This window comes from Denticeps clupeoides, chromosome 6 (genome assembly GCF_900700375.1).
Source record: "Denticeps clupeoides chromosome 6, fDenClu1.1, whole genome shotgun sequence".
Classification (NCBI taxonomy): Eukaryota; Metazoa; Chordata; class Actinopteri; order Clupeiformes; family Denticipitidae; genus Denticeps; species Denticeps clupeoides.
Window position 1 is genome coordinate 15561126 of NC_041712.1, and position 24827 is coordinate 15585952.

The 24827-nt window shown below is 41.4% G+C and overlaps 1 protein-coding gene across 1 annotated transcript in view; it reads right to left on the bottom strand.

Annotated features, from left to right (window-relative positions):
• Nucleotides 1–1058: 1058 nt before the first annotated feature.
• The window catches only part of esama (endothelial cell adhesion molecule a), a 32162-nt gene continuing 8393 nt past the window's right edge, over nt 1059–24827 (bottom strand). The window contains exons 2-7 of the mRNA XM_028983886.1: nt 5529–5677; nt 5229–5427; nt 4293–4448; nt 4018–4140; nt 3503–3632; nt 1059–3421 (exon numbers count right to left, since the gene is read on the bottom strand). Of these exons, the coding sequence (XP_028839719.1) occupies nt 2971–3421; nt 3503–3632; nt 4018–4140; nt 4293–4448; nt 5229–5427; nt 5529–5677 (1208 nt within the window). The 3' untranslated portion in view covers nt 1059–2970. The remainder of the gene's footprint in view (nt 3422–3502; nt 3633–4017; nt 4141–4292; nt 4449–5228; nt 5428–5528; nt 5678–24827) is intronic.

The window sequence follows — 24827 nt, forward strand, 5'->3', positions numbered from 1 at the left end:
AGTCAAATACCCATCTGACTATCTCATTCTATTAAATGTATTAAACACATTTCTGGTTTGGAGTACAATATCTACATGGGTGGATATTTTTGTGACATGCCACAGATGTAGCATGTTGGAATGTTCCACTAGTTTTACTATTTTTATTAAATTGCTTGTAAAACATAATTAAAGTGAATTTTCTTGGTGTCAAAAGTTAGCTACTCCTATTCAAGATACAGTTAACTAGCAGTGTTTTTCTTATCCGCGCGTGTGTGTGTGTGTGTGTGGCAATACAGTACAAAAGTTTGGCCACATTTTCTCATTCAATGTGTTTTCTTTATTTTCATGACCATTTACATGGTAGATTCTCACTGAAGGCATCAAAACTATGAATGAACACATGTGGAGTTATGTACTTAACAAAAAAAGGTGAAATAACTGAAAACATGTTTTATATTCTAGTTCCTTCAAAATAGCCACCCTTTGCTCTGATTACTGCTTTGCACACTCTTGGCATTCTCTCAATGAACTTCAAGAGGTCGTAACCTGAAATGGTTTTCCAACAGTCTTGAAGGAGTTCCCAGAGGTGTTTAGCACTTGTTGGCCCCTTTGCCTTCACTCTGTGGTCCAGCTCACCCCAAACCCTCTCGATTGGGTTCAGGTCCGGTGACTGTGGAGACCAGGTCTCCACTTTTTGTTAAGTACATAACTCCACATGTGTTCATTCATAGTTTTGATGCCTTCAGTGAGAATCTACAAATGCAAATGGTCATGAAAATAAAGAAAACCCATTGAATGAGAAGGTGTCCAAACTTTTGGCCTGTACTGTATATATACACACACACAAATCCTGATGACATACTTGCTGTGACATTAGAAAATTGTGCAATGTTTTAAAAATATTGCCTATAAGGGTCTAAAATAGGGCCTAAATAGGGCCTATAATATTTTTTATATTTAAAAAATGGCGGGGCAGTGGTGGCCTGGTGGTTAAGGAAGCGGCCCCGTAATCAGAAGGTTGCCAGTTTGAATCCCCATCCGCCAAGGTCCCACTGAGCAAAGCACACTGACCCCCCAGAAGCCTGTCATGGCTTCCCACTGCTCACTAACGGTGATGGTTAAAAGCAGAGGACACATTTCATTGTGTGCACTGTGTGCTTTGGTGCAGTGTTTCACAATAACAATCACTTCACTTTCACTATGGCAGTAGTGGCCTAACGGGCAAGGAAATGGACAAGTTTGATTCCCAAACTGCCAAGGTGCCACTGAGCAAAGCACCGTACCAACATGATGACAATCAATTCCCTTTCACTTTTCACTTTCAGACTTATCCTTATCTAGTGTGACTTGCAATCAGTAGTTACAGGGCCTTTGTAGTCTTCTGGTTCATAGGCGAGTGTTTTACCCACTCGGCTACTTTAATGGCGTTCACTTCTATCTTTGAAAGGTCAGTGTGGATTAATGAGTGTGGATCAGTTGTTAAAACAGTTAAGAAGACTCATCAGATTAAACATTGTAAATTTTAGGGACTCATAAAGGCTACATTACAGCTCATCCTTCAATACCCCACATATTGAAGGATGAGCTGCAATTACAAAATGGTAATTTCGTAGGCATTTACATTTAACATCTACTTTGGCTTGGCCAAATGAAAAAAAAAAGTATTTCATGAAATGGTACTGATAATTCCAGCAATTTTTCCTTTAAGTTACATATGAATAAAAATGTGCAACTATATACATACAAATTGAAGAATCCTTTTAACACTGCATTTTGAACATAAGTGAGAAAAAAACAGCAGTTTTGTACATAATAAAGTACATTTAACTTAAACACTGATTCACACATTTCCTATGCTCAAATATGGTCTTCTAAAGACAAATAACTAACAGACACTCAACCCTTTCATAAATTCCACTTTCTAAAGAATTAATCTACTGTTGCATTGCCAAAACAATACATTGATATGATATAATAAATAGAATGGTCTTTTCAAATTTCTAATTATTACTACTAAGCAAAAGGCAAAAAGGCATTAATGACAGCATTTTAAATAAAAAAAAAAACAAAAAAACAAACAAAAAAAACAATGCCAGCATATTCCAGTGGAGAATTGTTTTTGGCATATACTCAAACACTGTTGGTCCTGATTGGCCTCAAATGTACCAAATGTCCAACAGTAGCCTGAATTCAGAAGTTTCACTCAAGCAAAAGGTGACTTAAAGTTGAGAAACAGCGTTGGAAATATAGTGAACAAATGAAAAAGTAAAGTACTGTAAAGTGTCTTTTGGCTACAGGAACCAGTTTTCAACCAGTTTTAACAATACTATACATAAGAATAAAATCCTGTATAACTAGTCTAGAATAAAATAGATTAATTGTGTGTAAGATTCTGCCTGATTTCTTCTTTCTCTCTCATCACTATATGCTACTGAAAGTTTACCACTGTTTTATTATGTCTGGTAACTACTTGAAGGTATTATTTACCAGTACTGAATCTCCTACTGCACGACATATAATTGCACTAAATATACTTTTATTTTTGAAATGAGAGTTATGTTTCACAAAGCAAAGGCATTCAGAATGTAGAACTATGACTTACATAAAACAAAGGCTACAAAGACAGTAGACGAGCCCTTCACAATCTGTTAACCTGTGTTTAAATCTGTGAGGCAATATTACACAGAAGCTATGCCACTAGATAAATACATAAATGAGCCATAAGACATATGCCAATTTTTAAGGGCAGATGGAAACCTTTAAAAAAACAGTATAAAACAATTTGGATCTTTGGAGAGTTTGCTTAAATTTTACAATGAACAAATAAGAAATAAAGCATATGAAAGCAATAAGAAAATAAACCCCCGTCAGGTAACACATTCTCTGAACTGGTGTTTGTTCAAAGCAAAACAGAATAATTTTTTTGACAGTATAATATGCTGGAACTCATTGGCAACAGACCAGTTCAAGACCAGCTCAGTGTGGGCTCTAGACCAGTGAGCCAGCCTGGTTTTGAGCAGGCACCATGATGGGAACTCCTCCCATGCGGGATATGTTAGCGGCTGTTATGCCGGTGGGAAGAGGGGGTGGCCGCGGTGTCTGCGGCTGAGCATGGTCTGTTCTTTGCTGGGATGCGCCGTTTGCAGTGGGCGGCCGTATGGAGGAGTGGGGCAGGGTGGAGCTGGTGTTGTAGCCTGGTAAAGTGCGCTCTGGGGTAGTGTCGGCTAGAGGGCGGGGCCGGTAGCCTGCGGTGCTGCCAGTGGCTGTGACTATGGAGGCAGTGTCAGAACCAGGACGGTGCACATAGAGATTGTTATGGTGACCGTCCCTAACATGGGGGCTTGTGTGAACTGATGACAGTGTGCCGTTTTTGGAGACAATGTCAGATCCGCTGCCACTCTTTGCCCATGACACACGCTTGGGTGCCTGAGCATCTTCCCTGTTGAAATGAACAAACCAGGTTCATTTTTAACTCAAATCTTAGTCTACATGCAGCACATTATAAAGCAACGATTCTCACTTGATTTCATTGGCCAGGTCATCTTCTGTGTCTTTCTTCCTTGTCCACAAGAATATGATTATTAGGATGATGAGGATTAACCCGATCACAGCAGCAACTGTGGCCCCAGCAATCACCCCTGCATTGGTAGCTGCATGGCAAAAAAAAAAAAACACACATCATTAAAGTGTATGCCTTGAACACCTTTTCATGTGTCTGTTCAGGATATCTTTACTACTCAATGCATGCTCCTGTGTGTTAACATCTGGGAATGTTGCAACAGAGAAAGACATGCACGGAGATTAAAGTGTGATTGGACGGAGATATTCTGGCTTTTCAGACCGTGCAAGAGCAACAATATCCAAAAAGACCTGTGCAAACGCAGAGGAGCCTTAACACAGTGTAACAGTGGGATGCACTGTAACAATGTTACATGACATTTTACATTCATGGCATTGGACTACAACACACACACACACACACACACACACACACACACACACACACACGGAAGACACAAATAAAGCTCTACACACCAGTGATGACTTCTAGGTTGATGTAGCAAGACTCTGTGCCAGCTGTGTTGGAGGCATTGCACACATACTTCCCGGACATCCTGCTGGTGAGATTGGCGAGCTTCAAAGTTCCGGTATTCACATCTGAGAGGAGAAAAAATATATGTACAACAGTTTAATTAAAATACCAGCACTATTTTTGTTGTTATTTTGATATTGTCAGTTACCACACAGACATGCAAAACTGTTATATGCTACATGTAGGTACTGGAATATAACAGCCAGTTGCTACTTACTCATATGAGGCGCAAAAAACACATTGGTGTCTGGGCTCACTTTCGCCCAACTGTAAAGAGGAGGGGGCTTTCCAGACTGAGAATTGCAGCTGAGTGTTACACTCCCGTTCAGCACTGGTTTCCCAATGAGGCTGCACACTGGCACCGAGGGAGGGACTGGAGACAAAAACAGAACCATGACTTTTATGATCGGTGTGTGTGTGGAGCTTGTTATATTTCCTTTTTTATTATGTTGTCCGTTGTGATTTTCAGACACACGTGACAATATCACATTCAACTTTAATGTCACAGTAATATGTAGATCTATTGATTTGTGAAACTTTGACCTTAAGATGTACATACACTGTATTCTTTTTAGTCATTTGGTAAATACTCAGCTCAAACCGTAAAACTAAATGGCATGCACTGAAAATGTTAAGATTTATGGATGGTAAATGTACACTGTACGGACATGATAAGTTGGCAAGGCTGCGTCAAAAAGGCGTGTGTGTGTTGTTGGCACAGCTCTACGAGCCTAGCCTCCACGTGCTGCTTCCAAAACACATGCTATTTGGCCAGGTTTGTACTTCAGTTCTGTGTTCGCACGTGTGCAACGAGGACAAACCCACTCAGGTTCAAGTCGACTTGTGGCTCTGCATTTATAATGCACATTCGTGTGCATTTTTTCAAACAGGTTTTCAAACAGGATCATCAGATTGGTGGTTCGGACCTGCTCGGGAGGGGTGACTATATGACACACTACACATGATCAAGCTGAGATTTGGCCAGAGTCCAGGAATTACCGCATGAGTGAAAAATCATCTCAAATTGGGCCAAAATTGCAGAGTGTATGCACAGCTTTAGGCATGAATCAACCATGTCTGTCTATCAGATGCATGTTAATATATACATCAATGTGTAAGCGTGATTTTATTTGCATATTCACATGCAGGTTACCTTTGACAGTGAGGATGAGGCTATCACTGGAACTTTCTCCATTGATGAAGACCTGACAGGCATAGCGTCCCGAGTCGGGCTCCTGCGTATTGTTGATGTAGATGGACAGGTTGGAGGACGGCATGGCATGCATGAAGCCCACTCGATTCTTCAGCTGGGAATCACCCAAAATTGTGGTTCCACCCATGAAAGAGATCACCTTCAGCGTAACACAGAAAAGTCACAGTTGAAATGAACAGTGAAGACACCATTACATGAAAGGAATGGCAGGGGAACACAAGCCTTTCTAAACACTCTTACCTGTTTGAAGGAGCTGTTTTCTACAAGGTTCCAAATGACATTGTTGTTTTTGTTTGCACTTGATGTGTACCAAGCCTGGAGAACAACCATCTGGCCTTGGATGACCTCGACAGACTTCTGGGGCATCTGGAGCGTCAGCTGCGCATCCACTGGAGAAAGATGTTATTGGGAAAAATGTGACTTTCCTGCAATAAACTGCTTTACTGAACACAGGAACCAATCATGGACTTTAGGGACTTATGCAAAAAAATATAGAGTAAATATAATACATGCTGCTTCAATATTTACAGGCTGATTAAGAGAGAAAAGAAGATGAGTTATCTTAAACAAGTAGGCCATGTAACATTTGCTGTCTAGGCTGAAGTTAATCCTTCTTCAGCCCGCCTCCATCTGTGCTCTGGGGATGTGTGACGGATAAAGGGGTGGGGTAGTAAGGGTCAGTGAGCAAGGGAAATTCGGCGTTGTCTGACCTTGTCTCACCTTGTTGGCTCATAAGCCTCTAATCTCAATATAAAAATTGTGAACATGATAACTTATGGTACATCAGTTGAATGGACAAAATCTGACTTAACAAAATCAGCACAATATAAGCCTTCCGTATCCATAAATCCATTCAAACTTGCATATCCAGTTTGGATCATGCAGGTTCAACAAGCCAACAAGGCAAAATTAAACATGAGTGCATCTTACTCTAGTTGCGTGCAATGAACATCTGTCTCCTCATGGGGGCAGCACGAATATATTTGTATGCATAAATAAAAATATTCCTTTTCAGCTGTAATAGTGGGTACATATGCATAAATACGTTTGTATAGCATACATATATAAAACCCATTATTAAAATCCCCAATGAACACACTGAAGACACACTAGCTGTATTATCTGAAGTCTCCTTGCATCCACGGTTTGACCGTCAGCTGCCCAATTTAGGAAATAAGCCCGCATCTGATGCGCAGCAGGGGAACCTGTGTCAACATCAGCCAGAAACTCTCTTGCCTTTTTAATCTGGTCTCCTCCTCACATAGCCTCTTCCCACAAGGGTCTTAGCAGCCGTTAATGTCGCTTTCCTCAGACAATTTACACTCTGTGCACACTTCGCCCTACTGCAGCAGGCATGTGAGCTTTCAATAATATGCCTATTCATATGCAGAGATAAAAAGAAATGGTACAGAATTCTTGTTCGCATTGTGCTATAAGACAGAAGTAGAAATTGTCACTCAAGCTGGGAAGACATGCTGAAATAATGACAAAAAGTCAACTGATGGACAGCTAATGGTTGTCGTGTGTCATGGACACAGCGTGCGATGCTCTTAGCGTGCTGTTCTTTTTCGACTAAATTAATGTGATTGATTGCTCTGGTAAAGTTGGGGCTCTAATGAGAAAAGCCATCATCATTTGTGTGTTTCCCACTTTTCTATAGCCAATCCCTACACCATCACACCCACATTGTCATTAGCCCTCCAACTTCATTATCCTTCAGCTCTAATGACCCACAAATGATGCCCTGAGAAGCCTGACCACCCTCCTGTGAAACTAACAAACATGTATATATAAGTTTCTACTCTTAATTAAATTTACCTAGTGGGTTAGACACTCACCTAAAAACCATGAGACCGCAGTCACAGGTTCAAACCGTACTAACTACCATTGTGTCCATGAGCAAGACACTTCACCTTGAGTGGCTCAAGGGGGACTGTCCATGTCACTACTGATTGTAAGTTATTCTGGAGAAGAGAGCCTGATAAATGCCATAAAATGTTTTTAACCATCTGAAGAGAAACAAGACTTGCTTTGGAAGTGTTTAGTTGATTCAGAAGGAATTGTGTTCTTTGCTATAACAAGACGAGAAACATTAAGTCACTTGCATTGGCATAGTACAGAATTTTCATTCCTAGCCGATCCCTAAACTGCGTAGTACCTTCATTACCTGAAGCCATTTTTAGAAAGTGTAAATCCAGTCACTACATGATGGGTCTATTTCTGGATATGCATTCAATTAAAGAACAAAAAAAAGAGAAAACAAAACTATATCAAAATATGATAGGCTTGATGTCACAGACTGAAATATAACTATCTCTTATAGTTTTCATTGTGTAATATATAAGGCATGGCATTCAAACTAAATGACACTATTATTGATATAATAATAAAATTATATTTATATGTTGTGAATAAATTAAGGGTTTAAAATAAGTTTCTATTTCTACCTATGCTATTTCTTCAGAACATGTCCAGCAGGCAATATATGATAATAAACTGGTGCCTTGGGAGAGTGAAAGAGTGATACAGAAACCATCTGATACTACATGTACCTTCGCAATAATTTGTCATATAATGGTCCAAGAGGCTCTTTATTCACCACCGAAATTAATATATTAATCCAGTCACACCTGTAGTTGAATCAGATTTGAATAATTCATAAAAGAAAAGGGCAGAAAGACCTGTACCTGCCATGTTACCTACATCTCACCAGCTTCTGAAATATTCATCCTCATTTACTTTTTTTAATCATCCATCAATTGTCCCTACCCTCAGACGTAAAACCTCCATCTGGTGCCACCTATAGGAGAATTTTATCAGAATCCCAGACCATCAGTCTAAATCACATCTTAATCTTCATGTAAAAGAAAACCAGGTGAGCTTTTGTTGAAGTTGTGGTGACATTAAGATTCCACTTGCAGGATAATTCGGAGGAACGGGAAGCCAAGGACTGTCACAACGGCTATGTAAGTCACACAGCTGCAAACGTCATGCTAATGACCCTAATTACAGGAAATCTGCAGATTGGCCTGTTATCATCCCTTCAGGACTACTCAGATAAAGTTGTCGAGTCTTTGATGGCATTTGTGGTTTATGGGTAGGGTGGGGTGGTTTGTCTTTTCCTCTCCAATGTCGTCAACCATTTAAAAAAGAAATGAAAGCGAATCCTGGATTCATGTACTCATCGATGAACAGATTACTACACAGAGAGAAAATCATAAGCAACTTATCTCGCCGAGATGTGGAACAGAACAAAAATGCGAAAAAGATCAATGTGTTTGTGATAGGGCCGGGTGGACAACAGATCACAGGCGGATGGCTGTTTCTGAAGTCACTTCCGCAGGAAGGAATCACTCTATTACCACTGCAGTAGGTGGCAGAATGCTGCAGAGAGCAGGGCTCTGTTTCTCACAGGAGATAAAGTGAGCACGGCGTGGAGGCAGCCAGCATCCATCAAGCATGCCCGCAAAAAGAGGGCTCATGCGCTGATAAGGACTGAAGCCCCCTCTCCCCGCTCCAGTGGAAGCGTAATTACAGGAGACGGAGGATATGAGGTGGAGAGTGGTGAGCACTATCATCCTCGGGAAAAAAAAGCCCTCTCTCTCTCTCTCTCTCTCTCTCCCCAGCTTCATTTTGCTCCTTGAGTGGAGAAATATTTATAAGTCATTAGTTTAATTGCAGGGTGACGACCCCCCCCCACATCATGCTGGATCTGTCTCGAAACTCGTTTATACAGAGGGCTGATAACAGAGTTCTCAGCATGGCTCCAGGGTCTGCTGGTCCAAGGTTAATTGAAGCTGTAACGACAATTTAGGATTTCATTTGGTTCTGTCAGAGTGATATTATGTGGACTTGTGGGTAAACATGCTAAGACAGGTACCTGGCCATCATAAAAGCTGAAAATTAGCTAATGCGAGGAACAAGTGTGAACCACACTGCAAACTTTCTGAGTAGAACATGGTAAAATGACAGGTTGTGACAGTAATAACTCTAAAAACAAAGTCTCAGACTTTTAAACTACATGTTATCAGGGTTGGCTGACACAGATCATATTTATCTGGATCAGGGTCCAAGCCACTGTCTCTTTGAGGGTTTCACATAGGCTAATACTTGTGCCAGTAAGAACTGAATTTGAATTGAATATATTTGAATTTGAATTGCACAAACAGAATTTGAATTGTTCAGACCAAAATAAAAAAAGTACACAAACAATTGTTTTGCGTTATTTGACAGTCATCCAGTGCAAGTCACCAGTTGATCTGTTACACCGGTGGCACACTTCCATAGGAAGTTCCACTTTACCGCGACCTGCACAGCTGTCGTAAACGCTCCATTGCTTTTTCTCAAGGACACAGACTGTGCGTTGCTGTCATGGGCTGACTCCGGAGGGGGTGCTTTGGGCAGGATTTTCGTTGTTCTTGTGTTTCCTATTTCCCTGATTATGTGCAGCTGCTCTATGCCTTTATAAATGTTTAACATTTGTGCCTTGTCTTCGTCGGGTCCTTAACATGTATGTTGTGTATTGCTGCATGCTCCTGTAATGTATAATAAACCCCCGGTTGTTGTATGCCGTGCGAGTGTGTCCAACTGTTCACCCCGGTGCCACGACAGAAGGACCCGACAATTCCATGGACACCGATGACTGACTTCTTGGCTTCTTGACTCACCAGGAGGCACCGCCTGTTGCCCAGCCAAGGTATGGCCTCATGTCCAGTATGGTCCTGACGCGCTAACATGTTCGCCGGGCGGTCCAGGATGCCTGCACTACGCTCCCAAGCTGGCGGTGTGTGAAGGTGAGGAGAAGCGGCTTGTTTGGGTAGGACGAGAGAGGGGCAGACTGTGGATGATCGACACCACGCCCGTGGTGCTAAAGGGGTTTGGCAAGCTGGGAATACGTGCCAGGAGTCTCGGCTAGGACCGGGTGCTGAATGTGGAGTGGGAAACTTGTTGTGTTTGTATTTACTATTTCCCTAATTGTGTGCAACTGCTCTAGTCTGTATAATTGTTCGCCTTTTGTGCCTTGTCCTCGTCACATCCTTAACACATGTAACACATGTCTGTGTATTGCTGTGTAATCCTGTTCAGTGTAATAAACCCCTGTTTGTTGTATGCCGTGTGTGTATGTCCATCTGTTCACCCCCGACAACATGACAGTGAATTTGCGTTACATTTTATGGATGTAGGAAAAATGAATGAAATGCAATTGATATCATATTCAAACGAATACATTCAGATGCAGTTTGAACAATTCATATTTAGTTTGTGCAATTTAGATTCAAATATATTCAGTTCAAATTCAGTTTCTACTGCCACAAATCTCAGCTCATAGTTTCAGGCCTTCTAAAGCTGTAAGACAATGACCCTTTTTTTAGAGGAAGAAGAAAAAAGCTAAACAAATAAAACCAAACCAAATGTAGAATAATTATTGTCTATTGCATGGCTTAAAGGAATTTTAATAGAACTAACATTGTATAGAATTACTGTCAGTTCTAATATAGATTATAATTCATAGTGCATTTTAAAAAGTAGTATACTGGTAAGATAGAACATTTTGTTCTGCTTAAAAGCCACATTCACTTCTAATTAGTAAGTAAGCTGTTGACTGAACCTATTGTGAAACGGGCAGCTTTCCTTTTCCGCCTCCTTGCAGGGAGCTTCCTTCACATTGTGGTGACCAACAGGAACAGGAAAGACCTGGGCCTGCTGATAATATTCAGCTTGGAATGAACTTCAAAATAGCACGCACGGGCGTGCAGGTCAGAAGTGACGCCGGGAACTCAGGAACCCAGCGAGACAGCGGGCGGACACGTGTGCACACCTGCTTTTACCAAACTACGGTGGGTACTGTGAAGCCCCCTCAACATCCTGCCTTGGCAACTTATTACAGCTACAAACAGCAATTACTAGAGAGTTACCAAAAAATCTCATGCTTTCATTGTTAAAATTGTTCAGCTGTAGCCACATGGATATACTGAACTGTATTGAAGAGACAATACATGTACTAACAATGACAATGAATGCATTGATTAACTCCCTAGGTCCATCATGCAACTGGGAAACTGTTACGTCCCTGGACTTATGCTCCCACGTGTTCTGTGTCTGGCTGTGTTTTTGCGTCCTGTCTCTTTTAGGTTGACTTCAGGGGAGGAGTTGAAGCCTTCCAGCTCCACCTACCATCTGCCATTGGTCACCACCACCTATATGAAGAGACTTCAGATGGTGTTCGGGAGGTCCCCAGGGTCTGCTAGGCCCTTATGCTTTCGGGAGGTCCCCAGGGTCCACGGAGATCTGCAAGAAGTTCCGCAAGGAGCTCTGTTGGGGATCTCATTCGTGTGTCTTATTGCTTTGTGTGATAGATCCCTTTTTTGTTAGCCTGTGTTAGCCTGTTAGCTTTATGAGCCTGTTTTGTTAACTTGTGTGTGTGTGTGTGTGTTTGAGTTATCCCTGCTGGACCATCCAGGCTGTTTTGATGTTGGTTAGCTGTCCTGAGTCTGCTGTCTTATTGAACCTGTTAGCACACTGTGAATAAAAGCACTGTTTGTATGGTTTGTTTGGTTGCATGTGTAACAGTGGACCTCCTCCTCTCCACGCCCTTGTCGCGTTTCTGAGACCCCTAGACTTAGGAACATGACAGAAACAAAACCATATCCTGATGAAAATGCCAAGGTGGACATTTGATATTCTCATTCATGACATCTGGGAGCCCAATCTACACCCAATGTCATCACAACAACTCGTAGTTGTAGTATTTAAATCAAGTGACTTAATACTATGTAGTTGTAGTATTTAAATCAGTAAATGTAGTATTTAAGTCTGGCTGCCACTGTAGCAGCTGCCACTTGATTGCACTAATCTGTAATATCTGTAAAATGGTCACACATTAAGGCATATAAGTTATATGAATAAAAGGGATATTAATAAAATGTTGTGGTAGGTGTCAGATGTGACTAGACATGAGGCACCGATAGTGGATTAGTGGGACAGTACTGTTAGCTCACAAAGCCAAATCAGGACATTTACAGCACTGAGAATATGTAACTCTAAGGTAGGGCTGCACAACTAATCAATTAATTAAGATAATATTTACATTTAAATAACCAACCACCAGGGGCAAACAAAAGTGTAGACTGAGCTGCAACCTCAGATTGTGACAGTGTCAGACGTGCGCGTGCACCTGCAAGAAAGTTTGGGGTTGAAAAAGTTGCCAACCCTAATAGATATATACATCATCGATATAAACATTAGATGTCTCATTCAGCCTCTTAGCATGTGTCAATACCACCATCATATTTGACGGCATCATTCAATCATGCTTCTCTGACAGCAAAAATGCTGGACTTGCGCCACATACAGCTATGGTAACAAGCAAACAAAGAATCAGTGCATATCAATTCATCTTGTATGATGATAAAATCATACAAGATGTTTGACAAATAATGTTATTCATGTTACAGACCAGAGCATCTGTGTTCCCATCTATGCAAATCTATGCAAAATGCCTCTGTGTATGGACCTGCCCTGTCTATAAATAAGCAGGTAAATGGATGTTCAGCTTTCATATTAAATATATAAAAACTTAAGTCTTTTCATGGTGACCTGCCTTCAGTTACCTCTTAAGCCAGAAAATGTTAATGGGCTGGATTTTATTGCCAAAAATATGAAAGCCTTGTTCACTTGCTGTTTGTTTCAAATAGAAAATGCAATAAAAATAACGACATTTTGGCTACAATCTTGCAGCCCTACTCTAAGGGCACATTTTTCAAACTTGCGCTAACCAACTTGCTATGCGCTAACATGTGGCTTGTTCCCTTCTATAAGATCAAAGGTGTTCGTAGGTTTTATATAAATATATAAAATAACAAAGAACCAGTTGTTTGCATGGATCAAAAACTAGATGTAGTTAATGTCATTACTAACCCCTCCATTCCATCACATTTATAACTATAGTGAAGAGAAAGTATTATGCAGCTCAACATACAGCGTACAGTGTCCTCTGAATTTAACCCATCACCCTTGGTGAGCAGTTAGCAGCCATGAAAAGCACCTGGGGAACAGTGTGTGGGGATGGTGTGTTGCTCAAACGGACCTCGGTGGCACCTGAACACTTTGAGATTTGAACCCACAACCTTCCGATTATGAGTCCACTTCCTCATTATTTCAGTAAACAAACTGAAAAGTAGGTCTATAGATTCCATGATATTTCTATAAAAGCAACAACAAGAAATGTTCACTGTCAAAATACAGTGGTTCAGAAGAGACACCGTGATGGACTGCTGGCTGCTGATCATTTTAATTAACCTTTTTTCTTTTTTAATGAATTCTACCATTGACATCATTTTAATATTACTTGAATTTCATTATATAATTGAGTTTAAGCAATAATAATTTATTGAAATGTTAAGAATTTAATGTTTTTTTTATTCAGACATTTAAATTAGAATTTATATATTGCTATAGTAGTCAATTAATTTTTGCCCAGCCATAGTAGAAAAATGATACAGTTGACATATCACAACTTATAATCACTGCAATAATGAATCTCCCCTCCATCTTGGTTTGAGAGTTAATGTTTGTGCGTTAATGCAAAGTGCAGAGGTCAAAGTTCAACAGTATTCTACTCTGACTGTGGAGTCTGCAGTGGCTCCAATAAAAAACAAAGGGATTCAGAGTGCAGCTCCATGCTGGACATTTGTTTTGTGAAGGCCTATAAAGGCACTCAGTTCACAGAAATCCATCATAGTGGTGGAAATCTTTATTCATTGAGATAGTTAGCTGCATGTATAAGAAGACAAAAGAGGAGACTGATTACTGACAGCTCTCAAGCATGCTACTTCCCTGATTTGCATTATTTAAACCCACAACAGTCAATAAATCCCATGAATCACGTGTTTCTTCTCGTTTCATCGGTTTACATAAATCACGAGAATGCCTTTGACCTCACACTAATGAATAAGCCCCAGGCTTAGGGCACTCAGTATTAGAGGTGTGAACAATGCATCACAATGCATCCCATATTTTTTCTACACGGTCACATGATGTTTTAAAATACAAGCGTTAAGATCTTGTATACTTGTGTGGACACTTTGATTTGCTACAATGAGTAGAAAAAATGGTCTGTGTTCAGTCCGCGCTCACCTGACGCCACTAACTCCAGAAAAGCACCTGGTTCAGTCGTCGGTGGCGTCAGGTGAGTGTGGACAGAACACAGACCGCTTTTCTGCTTGTTGGAGAAAATCTAAAGCCCCTTTCAGAACAAACAGAACAGAACAAACACGCGCAAAGATGATAATGTCGTGTTGTAGATCACTGAACACTGAGAGAAAGATCAGCCTTTTCTCCATTGCTGCTTTGTGTGTGTGTTTCTCAAGTGGCAGAAAGTACACACGCCCGCTTAGATTCTATTGGCCTTGCGAAAATACGTCATAGCGGTCAAAGTTCAAAGTTCAACAAATGACCGTGGTGTGAGAAAAAAAGCCATCATGAAACCGCTGTACTAAGATCAGGCCACCACAGTCACTACCGGCACTACATTTTAATGACAATTTTTATACCGCCACAAGTGAATCACCAAGCAATATCAACATGATGTAATCGAATCGTCCAATACACCTCTACTCAATATGTATGTTTATATGGTGATATTCATTTGGAATTTTGAATGGGTAAGAGAAATATCACTTTCCAACTAAACTGGGTCATGGAATTTGAGGTTGACTGCAGCTACATATGCTTTGTAGACTAAGGGCCTGTCCGAAACCCTGTTCAATATCTGAGTCACACAATGCATTTCAATGAGGCACATTAAATTCCTGCCGCTCGCCTTACATTCCCGATAAGGAAACGAGAAAGTAGATAAGAGAAACGCATCATCCATCTCAATTTGACAAGAGAACGTGTAACAATCAGATACCTGCAAAGAGTCACGATTTACTTACACCTAAGAAAACCACAGCCACTTGGCCAGTCCATGAAATGTAAACTGTACTTACACAGTGAACAAACAAACTATGATCAGAAACACCAAAAACTATGAACTATGCAGTTGGAGTTGCATTAAAATTAGAAACATCACTTGTCAGGCCTGGAAGGACCGTAATGGATTACATTACACTCTCCAAGGACTTAGCCGTTCCCACATCCTGTCACATCAGTTTAGTGACGCTAGTGAACACTTTTCAGTATAACCCTGTGGAGAAGCCTATTTTAGCATGTGAGGGCAAACCACACCCACCAAAAGGCAGACATTGTAGAAATGAATGCTGGACTGAATGCTCTTTTCCAATGTGATGAAACTGTAACACCACAGTCCTGCGTCTTCCATTAAACAATAATGTTTGCTCAACTTTGAAGCTACCACTGCAGCTCAGAGGTGCCCTGAGGGTCAAACAGAAACAAACAGAAGCTGTCCGGAAACAGGTCCAGCGGCACGTTCCCCTCCCTTTCCCTGGACATGTCCAGATGAGGTCATACCAGAGATCTGGAGCTCGCAAGGCTGCTTGACAAATGCTCTGTCGCAGCGGGCATTGTCTTTGGTGGCCTTACAGTATGAAGAAAACAAAACAACAAATCAAACCAGAAATCCAGCTGTGGAGGATAAATTCTGATAGCATGGGACCTCAGCCAAATTTAAACCAACTCTGGACTGTTTATGGAAAAAATACCATTTTTTTTGGCCGAATTCCTAGTGACAACAAGATCCAAGATAGAATTCCCTAACATTTGGACAAGTTAAAAGGAGGGACATAAATAACAGCAGCTGTAATATTAGATTTTGCTAGTAAGTGCTGTGGTATTATAATAGCTTTAGAATAGATTTGCGTGAATTACCAAATCCGTCCCAGTGATTTTCAGCCTTAAAATGTAAAGGAATAAAATAAACAACACGGTATGCATTGAAACATCAGAACATTCCATTAGGCTGTTAGACTGTTCTCTATAATACTGATAAATTTATCAGGAAGAACTATGAATTGGTCCTCGTAAAACTAAATCCTAACATCACAATTGCAAAGATTCTTAGATGTTCTTAGATGTAATGATATAGAATGGCTAATAAAACCATTCAACACCGTACTGGTCTAGGATTCGTACCACCTTGACCTAAACATTTCTCACATGATGCTGGTGAGGTCTGGTGGGGCAGCATTCCCTCCGAAGTCATTTTGCGGCGTAATGGACGTCTGACCTTGAGCCGTAGCCACTCAGAGCCACACAGGCTCATGCCGCCATGGGAACAGGAGAAACATTTACTCTGCTTCTGCCACAGGACCTCAGTTAGCCTTTTATACAAAACACGTCTGAACATAGCGGTCGCAGAGATTACCGAGAGCGAATTGATGTGAGATTGCTTCAGGCTCTCTGCAGCTGTAAACAGGTGTTTGGTCAAAAGGTGAGCCAGTCACAGCCCAAATCAGCTTTCTTTAGAGCAACGGTGGTGAATGGTGCATGTGAGAACGACGCACACTCTCTGTTCAAATACAGAAAGAGGAAGTATATAGGTGAGCCGAAAATAGATTAAAAAATCAGACTTTATGTAAATGGGTGCACAGCATGTCTGCTAAATGCCAGCTGCTGTGTGACACCAGTGCATTTTGTTGCTTGTTGGGGAGGCAGGGGAGAGAAAGCCTGCGCCAGGTCTGTAAACCCCTGTGGGGAAGGTCCGTCTTAGCCTCTCCACTCCACACACACACACACACACACACACACACACACACGTGCAAACACACGCACAGACAGCATCTGGGGTCTCTCCAGGTGTCTCTAAAACGCCTGCCTGCAAACCTACCAGCAATTTAGGCCTTTTGTGATACCGGACACATAAGACCTGTACACTATACATTTTATAAGAAATGAAAAACTTCTGCAGACGTCAGGTGTTCCACAACCCAACAGTCAAATTATATCATCATTATAACATCATTTAGATATTCACTGCCCAAGCATGATATGTAACTTTGTACATAACTTTAACAATGTACATAAACTGCCATTATGGTTAATTCCTTACACATTTTAATACTCAGGCATTAAAATTTCATATCATATTTATAGATAATCATTCTCATGAATTATAACAATCTATTACATTACATCATGTTCTTTCTATAAATTTTGTCTCACCCCGTACATGAAGCACCACCCCCTAATATCGAGCACTAACATACAGCCTCTCTAAAGCTGTATTTGTATTTACCTGTAAATAATTCCATTCTGCATTAACTTTATTTTAATGGGTCATTACACCAGTCACTTGCTTCACTTTCATCATTATGAATTGAAATTAAAATTTTATTTGTCACGTACACAGTCATACATGGTATGATATGCAGTAAAATGCTTGTGGTACTGCTGTTGACCTCAATATTACAAAAAATTACAAATATTCAAATATTACAGATATGCAAATTTTGCAGATATAAACAAAGATTACAAATTTATGTTCTAAACATAAATTATATTATATATGACGAGTTGGAAAATATTTTTGGTAAAATATCTGTTGTAAAGTGAAGATAGGCAAATGTTCCATATATTGAGTCCAGAAGTTGTTTGAAAGTGCAGGAGTGTATTTGTCCTATGTAGTGTTGTGTTTGGACTTCAGGGAGAGGAAGCGCTTCCCTCATCGCAGCAGAGAGAACAGTTCATTGTTGGGGTGGCTGAGGTCACTATCTTCCTGGCCCTGGTCCCTTGGCCCCTGTAGATTGATTGAAGGTCAGGGAGCTTGGTACAGATGATGCGTTCAGCTGAGATGTTTCCCATCAGGAGGCTCTCTATGGTGCAGGAGTAGAAGTTCCTAAGCACCTTGGAGGGCAGTCTAAAGTCACTCAGGCGTCTGAAGGTGGTAGGGACGCTGCCGGACCTTTTTCACCACGGTGTTGATGTGACAGGACCATGACAGGTCCTGCGTGATGTGAACACCGAGGTATCAGAAGCTGTCCACTCTCTCCACTGGGCTCCTGTTGATGACAGGGGTCTGGTAGGTCCTCTCCTTTAAGTACTAAAGACCATTATCAACTCCTTCGTCGTTCTGACGTTCAGGTGGAGATTGTTCCTATGGAACCAGTTCTCCAGATTTCCAACCTCCTCCAGGTAGGCCGTCTCGTTGTTGTCAGAGATCAGGCCCACCACCACAGTGTCATCAGCAAACTTAATGAAGGTGGTGGAGTTACAGAGAGTACAGGGGCTCAAAACACAGCCCTGGGGGGCTCCAGAGCTGAGAGTGATGGTGGCTGAGACATGTACCCCCATTCTTACTGCCTGTGGTCTGCCTGACAGAGAGATGAGCTGAATCCCAGGTGCACCAGCTTGGTGATGAGTGTGGAAGGGATTATCATGTTAAATGCTGAACTGTAGTCAATGAAGATCATTTCAACATAATTTCCCTTCCGAGTGTACAGATGGGTGAGTGCTGTGTGGAGGAGATGAGATGAGTTAAGTGGGTCCAGTAGTGAAGAAATGATGAAGTCTCTGACCAGGCGTTCAAAGCACTTCATCACTACTGAGGTGAGGGCTACAGGGCGGTCAGGATGGCAAGATGGGGTTTCTTTGGGACCGGAACAATGATGGACTCCTTGAAGCATGTGGGGATCACCGACTGAGATAAAGAGAGGTTGAATATCTCTGTGAACACAGGTGTGAGCTGGTCTGAGGAGGCTCTGAGGATTCTCCCCAAGATGCCGTCTGGTCCTGCTACTTTCTGGTGTTCACTCTCTTGAAGGATCTCCTCACATCATGCTGATGAACGCATTTTCGGTGCTGGCAGTGTCCTCCTGTCCGCAGCTGTTGGCATGGAATGTGTTCAGCTCGTCTGCCAGAGACACGTCCACGTTCGACATACAGGATGTTGGTGCTTTACAGTCCGTTATTGTCCTTAGTCCCTTAGACCCACAGGCTCCTAGGGTCACTCTGTTCGAGTTGTGAATCTAGTTTCTTCCCGTAGCGCTGCTTCGCCTCCTTCACCGCTTTCCTGACGTTGTAATCATCTTGATCATCATGTTCCGCTCACATTGACTTATACCTGAATTTCATAATACATGCATACTGTGATAAGTACTCTAATTATTGCATATTATAAATAAAGCTTAGCTGACAGAATAGGGCTGTATATGAAATATTTAATACATTTCTGCTCCTCAACAAAATCTTCACAGAATGTGATGGTGTCTGACACACATTTACCATAAAGCAAAATATTCTGTCATTCCAGCTCAGTACAGAGGAGTTGCTGAGCCATAACATGAAAGGCCTTGAGCCGGGGTGAACACTTGTCACTTTCCCATGCACAGCTTCCTAAACGGGTCACAGTCATGCCTGGGAAAAGGGACAGACTAAGAGACCCAATCGCCATCATTCTGTCAGAACAACCTTTTGGAAACACAAATAATTCCATCGCATGCAGCATGCATATTAGTGTTTATCCTGCCTGAAGGAGCCTGGAGTCTCAAACTTGTCATAATAGGGACTTTTGTGTGCATGCGTTCAAGTACAAACACACAACAGATAATATTGCCCTAGTAAGTGTGCAGTCACTCACTAAAATACTTTATGAATGTGGTTATGTGGCTCAAAGTACACAGATTTATTCCACAATTAACTATCAAGATTAAGTATTTAAGGATTTCACTCAGGTATTGATCATCCAATGACAGATTCAAGAAAGTTGGACGCATGACAGATGACAACTACAAATTGTGTGGTGACTTGAGGAAAGCAGTCACACAAGAATACAGTCAGTGAGCAATCAGCCGGCAAACTGGATTTTCACACACAAACACAAACACAAACACAAACACATACACACACACACACACACACACACACACACACACACACACACACACACACACACAATGGAAGACCAAAAACTGGAGAATTCTGTATTTAAGGATATCAATTTTTAATTCACAATGAAACTGAATGCATTAGCATAGAAGTACAGTAAGGGTCTTTGGTCTGAGGTGTAATTCAGTGAAACGTGCACAATGTCAGTATACGAAACACAGACACATAGCCCAAAATGTACTGTAACTGGCATTTTAATTGATAGTGAGCCTGTCAGCTTGACTTTTTCCTCAGTATGAGAAGAAATCCTATTTATCACCAGCTGATTTGCAGTGTGAGATTCCCCCAGCGAACACAGATTATACTGTCCATCACAAACTTTTAAAGCTATGGGAGGACAACCTCAGCCCAGGGGATCTGTGAGAAGCTCCTGTTTAAATACTAAAGGCGGTTTAATAGGCACTAGATGCTCTAATAGACACTAAAAGCTAATGAGTGTATTTTTGATTCAATGAAACAAACCCCTTTAACCAGTTCTGCTTCTGCCCATTAATTTGCAAAAAATCTTAAAGACTTAACCAATTTGCAGCAATAATGATTAGCAAGATTAATTTAATGGCCTATATATCTGTAAATGGGTGGATCAAGAGTATTTCTTGATTTATGCACACAAATCTCCTAAGGCGTACCTGCACTGAAATTTAAGCAAGCCAATTAAACTGGGCTTCCATCAGTTCAGCTTCTCTGTAAATGAGACCATTGTCCACAATCCCTGAGTCTCTTTGCCTTTATACTACTATTATGTGACAAGCATGGTTAGTTTCTATATCACTCGGACTCCCAGGGGACAATAGACAATACCCACCCAGTCTCTCGTCTCTTTCTCTCAGACCTTTCTCTCTCTTGCACTCAAACACTCTATCCAAAAAGGCTTAGGAGAAAGGTTCCCCCTCTTTCTTCTGCTGGCCACAGTTATCCAGTTGCAAGAAGGATGGGCGGAGACCATATACAAGGTCATATTTCAGTTGAACTCAGTACAGATTAAAAGCGTTACTATGGTAACGCCGTTTCTATGCACACTTTAGTCAAACTACGGTAAAGCTAGTCTTAACTGGGATTAATTTAGTTTAACATTGCCATTTAATCTGACTACTATGCTATAATACATGTCAATAGTAGTAAAGTGGACAGCTTTGTTGCAACTGAGATGCACGTTAGCCCTTCCGGGTTAAAGCCAGGAGAGGAAATTGTGGAGTGGAGCATGAGAACAGCACCTAGTCCAGTTGAACGTAACAATTAAGGAGTTTCTCAACTAACAATGACGTTATCTGGCTGAGTTAGTGCAAATTTGAGAAGCTCAATGTAGTTTTTTAGATGGACTACCACAAAAAAATTATTTTTCATGTAAATGCTAGAAAAATCCATGTAAATGCTACAGAAATCAACTAATTCAAAGACTGAGAGCCACAAAGTACAACATAAATCTAAAACACAAATCTATAATCATCTCTGTGGCCTTTTTAATTACTGCTGCACAACCAAACCCAAACCACATAGTTCCTGCAGATTGCATGTTTGCTCTGCAGACGTTGAGACGCAGGGTTGGGAGATGCACTTATTTATTTGGGTGCCGTTATCATAAGGAATCAGTGTGTGCTGCAATTGCTGCTTGATGAAATGTGCGCCTTATCTGGGAGTGCCAGGCATCCAGGAGAGGAAGTGGGATGTCAGGCAAAGGAAACACATGGACGCAGAGGCTTCCTGTAGATAGACGGCCACTGGGGATCCGTTGCGGGATTTAACCATTCTGTTCCTGTCTTTATTTGTTCACTCTCTTTCTCTCTTTTTTCTAAAATTTGGCGGAAAATGTGTAGCGGTCCCACATTTCTCCAGGCTTATATTGTTCTGTCTTTTTTACGGACGTGAAAAGTAAATTTGACATTGATTGCAGTGGAACTCGAGTCACAGTGAGTCACACAGTGACTGAATGTACACAAGTTTCATGTAAAAATGGATCACCCTTCTGGAAAGGGGATCGCCACGTCATGGCTAGAACACAGTGGCTCTGGGACGAAGGAGTGTGGATTGAGTGTGATGATGAAATTCGGCATCCAGCTTCTTATTCACTGACCTTTCCTTGACCTTTTCCTCCCCATATCTTCCTACCTCAGGATTTCAAGAGTAAATGTACGATAAAGCAGACTGGGCACAAAGGGAAGATATTTTTTCATAGGCGAATCCAATAGAAAACTTTGACATGTTATTATGCAATGTACTGTCAGAAAGAAATGTGATGAAACAGAAGCCTGGATGGTTAAGGGCCAAGCAAATCAAATAAACACAACAATGTTACAAATTCAATGTCAGAACCCTGAGGCACCATCTGTACAAAACTCAACTTTACATTCGTTGAGCCTGCGGGGAACATACTTGCCATATTCCCGGCATGATAAAATGTTGAGGTAATGTTAATGCAATTCGCCTACATTTTTGTATGGCAAATTAGGAAGCCTTAATGACGTAGCACTGCTAATGAAATTGATAATAGCCCTGCCAATGCCTCAAGGATAAACTGTAATAGCTTTGGAGTATCACAAACAAATGTGTTGCTTGGCGTTGCTTGAGTTTTCCTGATTTCATCTCTAACAAAGTAAGCAACCGGTCCACCATGGCAATGTACGACTTTGATGACGAGATGAGTAATTATGATATCTCGTCTCTTCTCTCCTTCTGAGGAACACCCCAGACCAGTTGTGTGTCCCCTTGGGACTGCTGTCCTGCCCTTAACCTGGGAACCACCCCAAACAAACAGCACCCCCACCCACCCGGCACACACTTAGCATTGCATTCATGACTTTAAATATCATGTTCTGGGGCTGTACAGTATGCTGATGAAAAAAACTGAAACTGCGGTCATGACCAATTTGAATGACCTTGCTTAATTAGCAATTAATTGAAACACATCAATGATTAAAATACTATTCTTTCCCTGGGATTAAGAGAAACTAAAAACCAGTCTACTTACAACAAGATGTCTTGTTCTATTGTTTCTGCATGTTAATTTCCTGGCATAGATACATAGTGATGCAGTCATTTCATTTTTAGGCCACATCTCCCAATGTGACTGAACAGTCAAGGGCAAGGCACCCCTCCTTTGCCGAATCGTGTCAGTCTGTGTGGAAAAGCAAAAGAAAGAGACAAACCCCGACACGACACCCTTAAACAACTTGGGTAAGCAACTTCCCGGTAGGGCTTAGTCCCTGTTAATAAATAATGTCTTTCTCTCTAGACTTTCTCTCTATCTGCAGAATTGTTCAGTCTTGCGCAATGAGTGGCACGAGATTTACCTTTAATTCTGCCGGCGGAAATAGAAAGCGTGCGAGGGGAAAGAAGGCAGTCCCATGCAACCCCTATAAAAGCGAGACTTATCACCTCGAAACAGGTTTCATAGTACTGCGCCGCGGCTCATGTTACTGGAACTATCGCTGTCAGCCAAAAATCCCAGAACTGCAAATGGAAAATGAGAGAGCTCGACGTTCAAGGATATGTATGCAATGGCACACATGCCCTAAACTGAAACCTCCAGTGGAACGGAAGCCTATGCATAACGGTGGAATTAAAGTTAAGGGAGACACAATAAGCAAAATATTCCACCGAAGGGAGCATCAGAATCCATGTCTGAATGCAGTCTGTCAGAACACATGATGGCGTCTGTGTCATCAAAATGTTGCCAGTCTGCAGCATGTCAGAAAGACGTAGAAAGGCCAGTGTGGATTTCTTTCTTTCTTTTTTTTTTGACACAGTTTGTCTGTCAATTTAATGTGTCTGGGGATTAGATTACAGTCCAGAATGCTTCACTGATCAAAGACAGGGGGGAGGGGTCAGTAGGGAAATCTGTCTGTCACCAGTGTTATATTAAGACCACCCCCACTCCAAAAAAAAAAACCCTAGTTACAACACAGCCCACTGAAGTCACACTGCTTTGTGTGTTTCTCAGATTAAAGCCCACAAGCTAATTTGCTGATACTTTGCAATGCTTGAATAATCCCACGTAATCCTCCCAGGCTCGATTAAACTTCGTCTCAGATCGTCTTTCACAGACACCTCTCCTCAACATCTTTCTTTCTGAGTCTCTGTGTCCTTGAAAGCTCCTTTCTGCCCTCACTCAAGCCTCAGAACATACACTCCAGATTCATCAATGTCCTGCCACAGTCCCCAAGAGCATCTGAAAAGAATTAATAACACCATCATTGTACCCATTTCGCAGCATTTCAATTTCCTTGCCTTTAGTATGTATCCGTCCGTTCAAACGATTTCGGACATCGACTGAAGCAAAGACCGGCCAACGTGCGATCTTATTGGTATTCCTGTCCAGCCTTGTGCTTGTATGTTCTATTGAACAGCTGCCGCCGGGTGAAAAAGTTCAAATGGATAGTCACAGCTTTCCATCAAGGGCTCAATAATGTATTACTTAGTAATTAGGGCTTAAATTATCGATAGTTCAGGAAGAAGTGGGTTGTTCTTGACAAGGCTGGCTATTTTTAAACCGAATGCAAGAAGATGAGCTTCCCAGCACCGTTTCGGAGCTGACTGTTCCAGAGCAGCTTGTGTAAATGAATGGTTTTTGACAGGTACAGATGGTCTGGGGACCCTGCATGTGTCTAACAGGACAGTCGCGTGCTACATTGAATTTCTCTTTATGAGTATACATACAGTGTTCGTTTTTTTTCTATCACTGGCTGAAGGGAAAGAGAATCC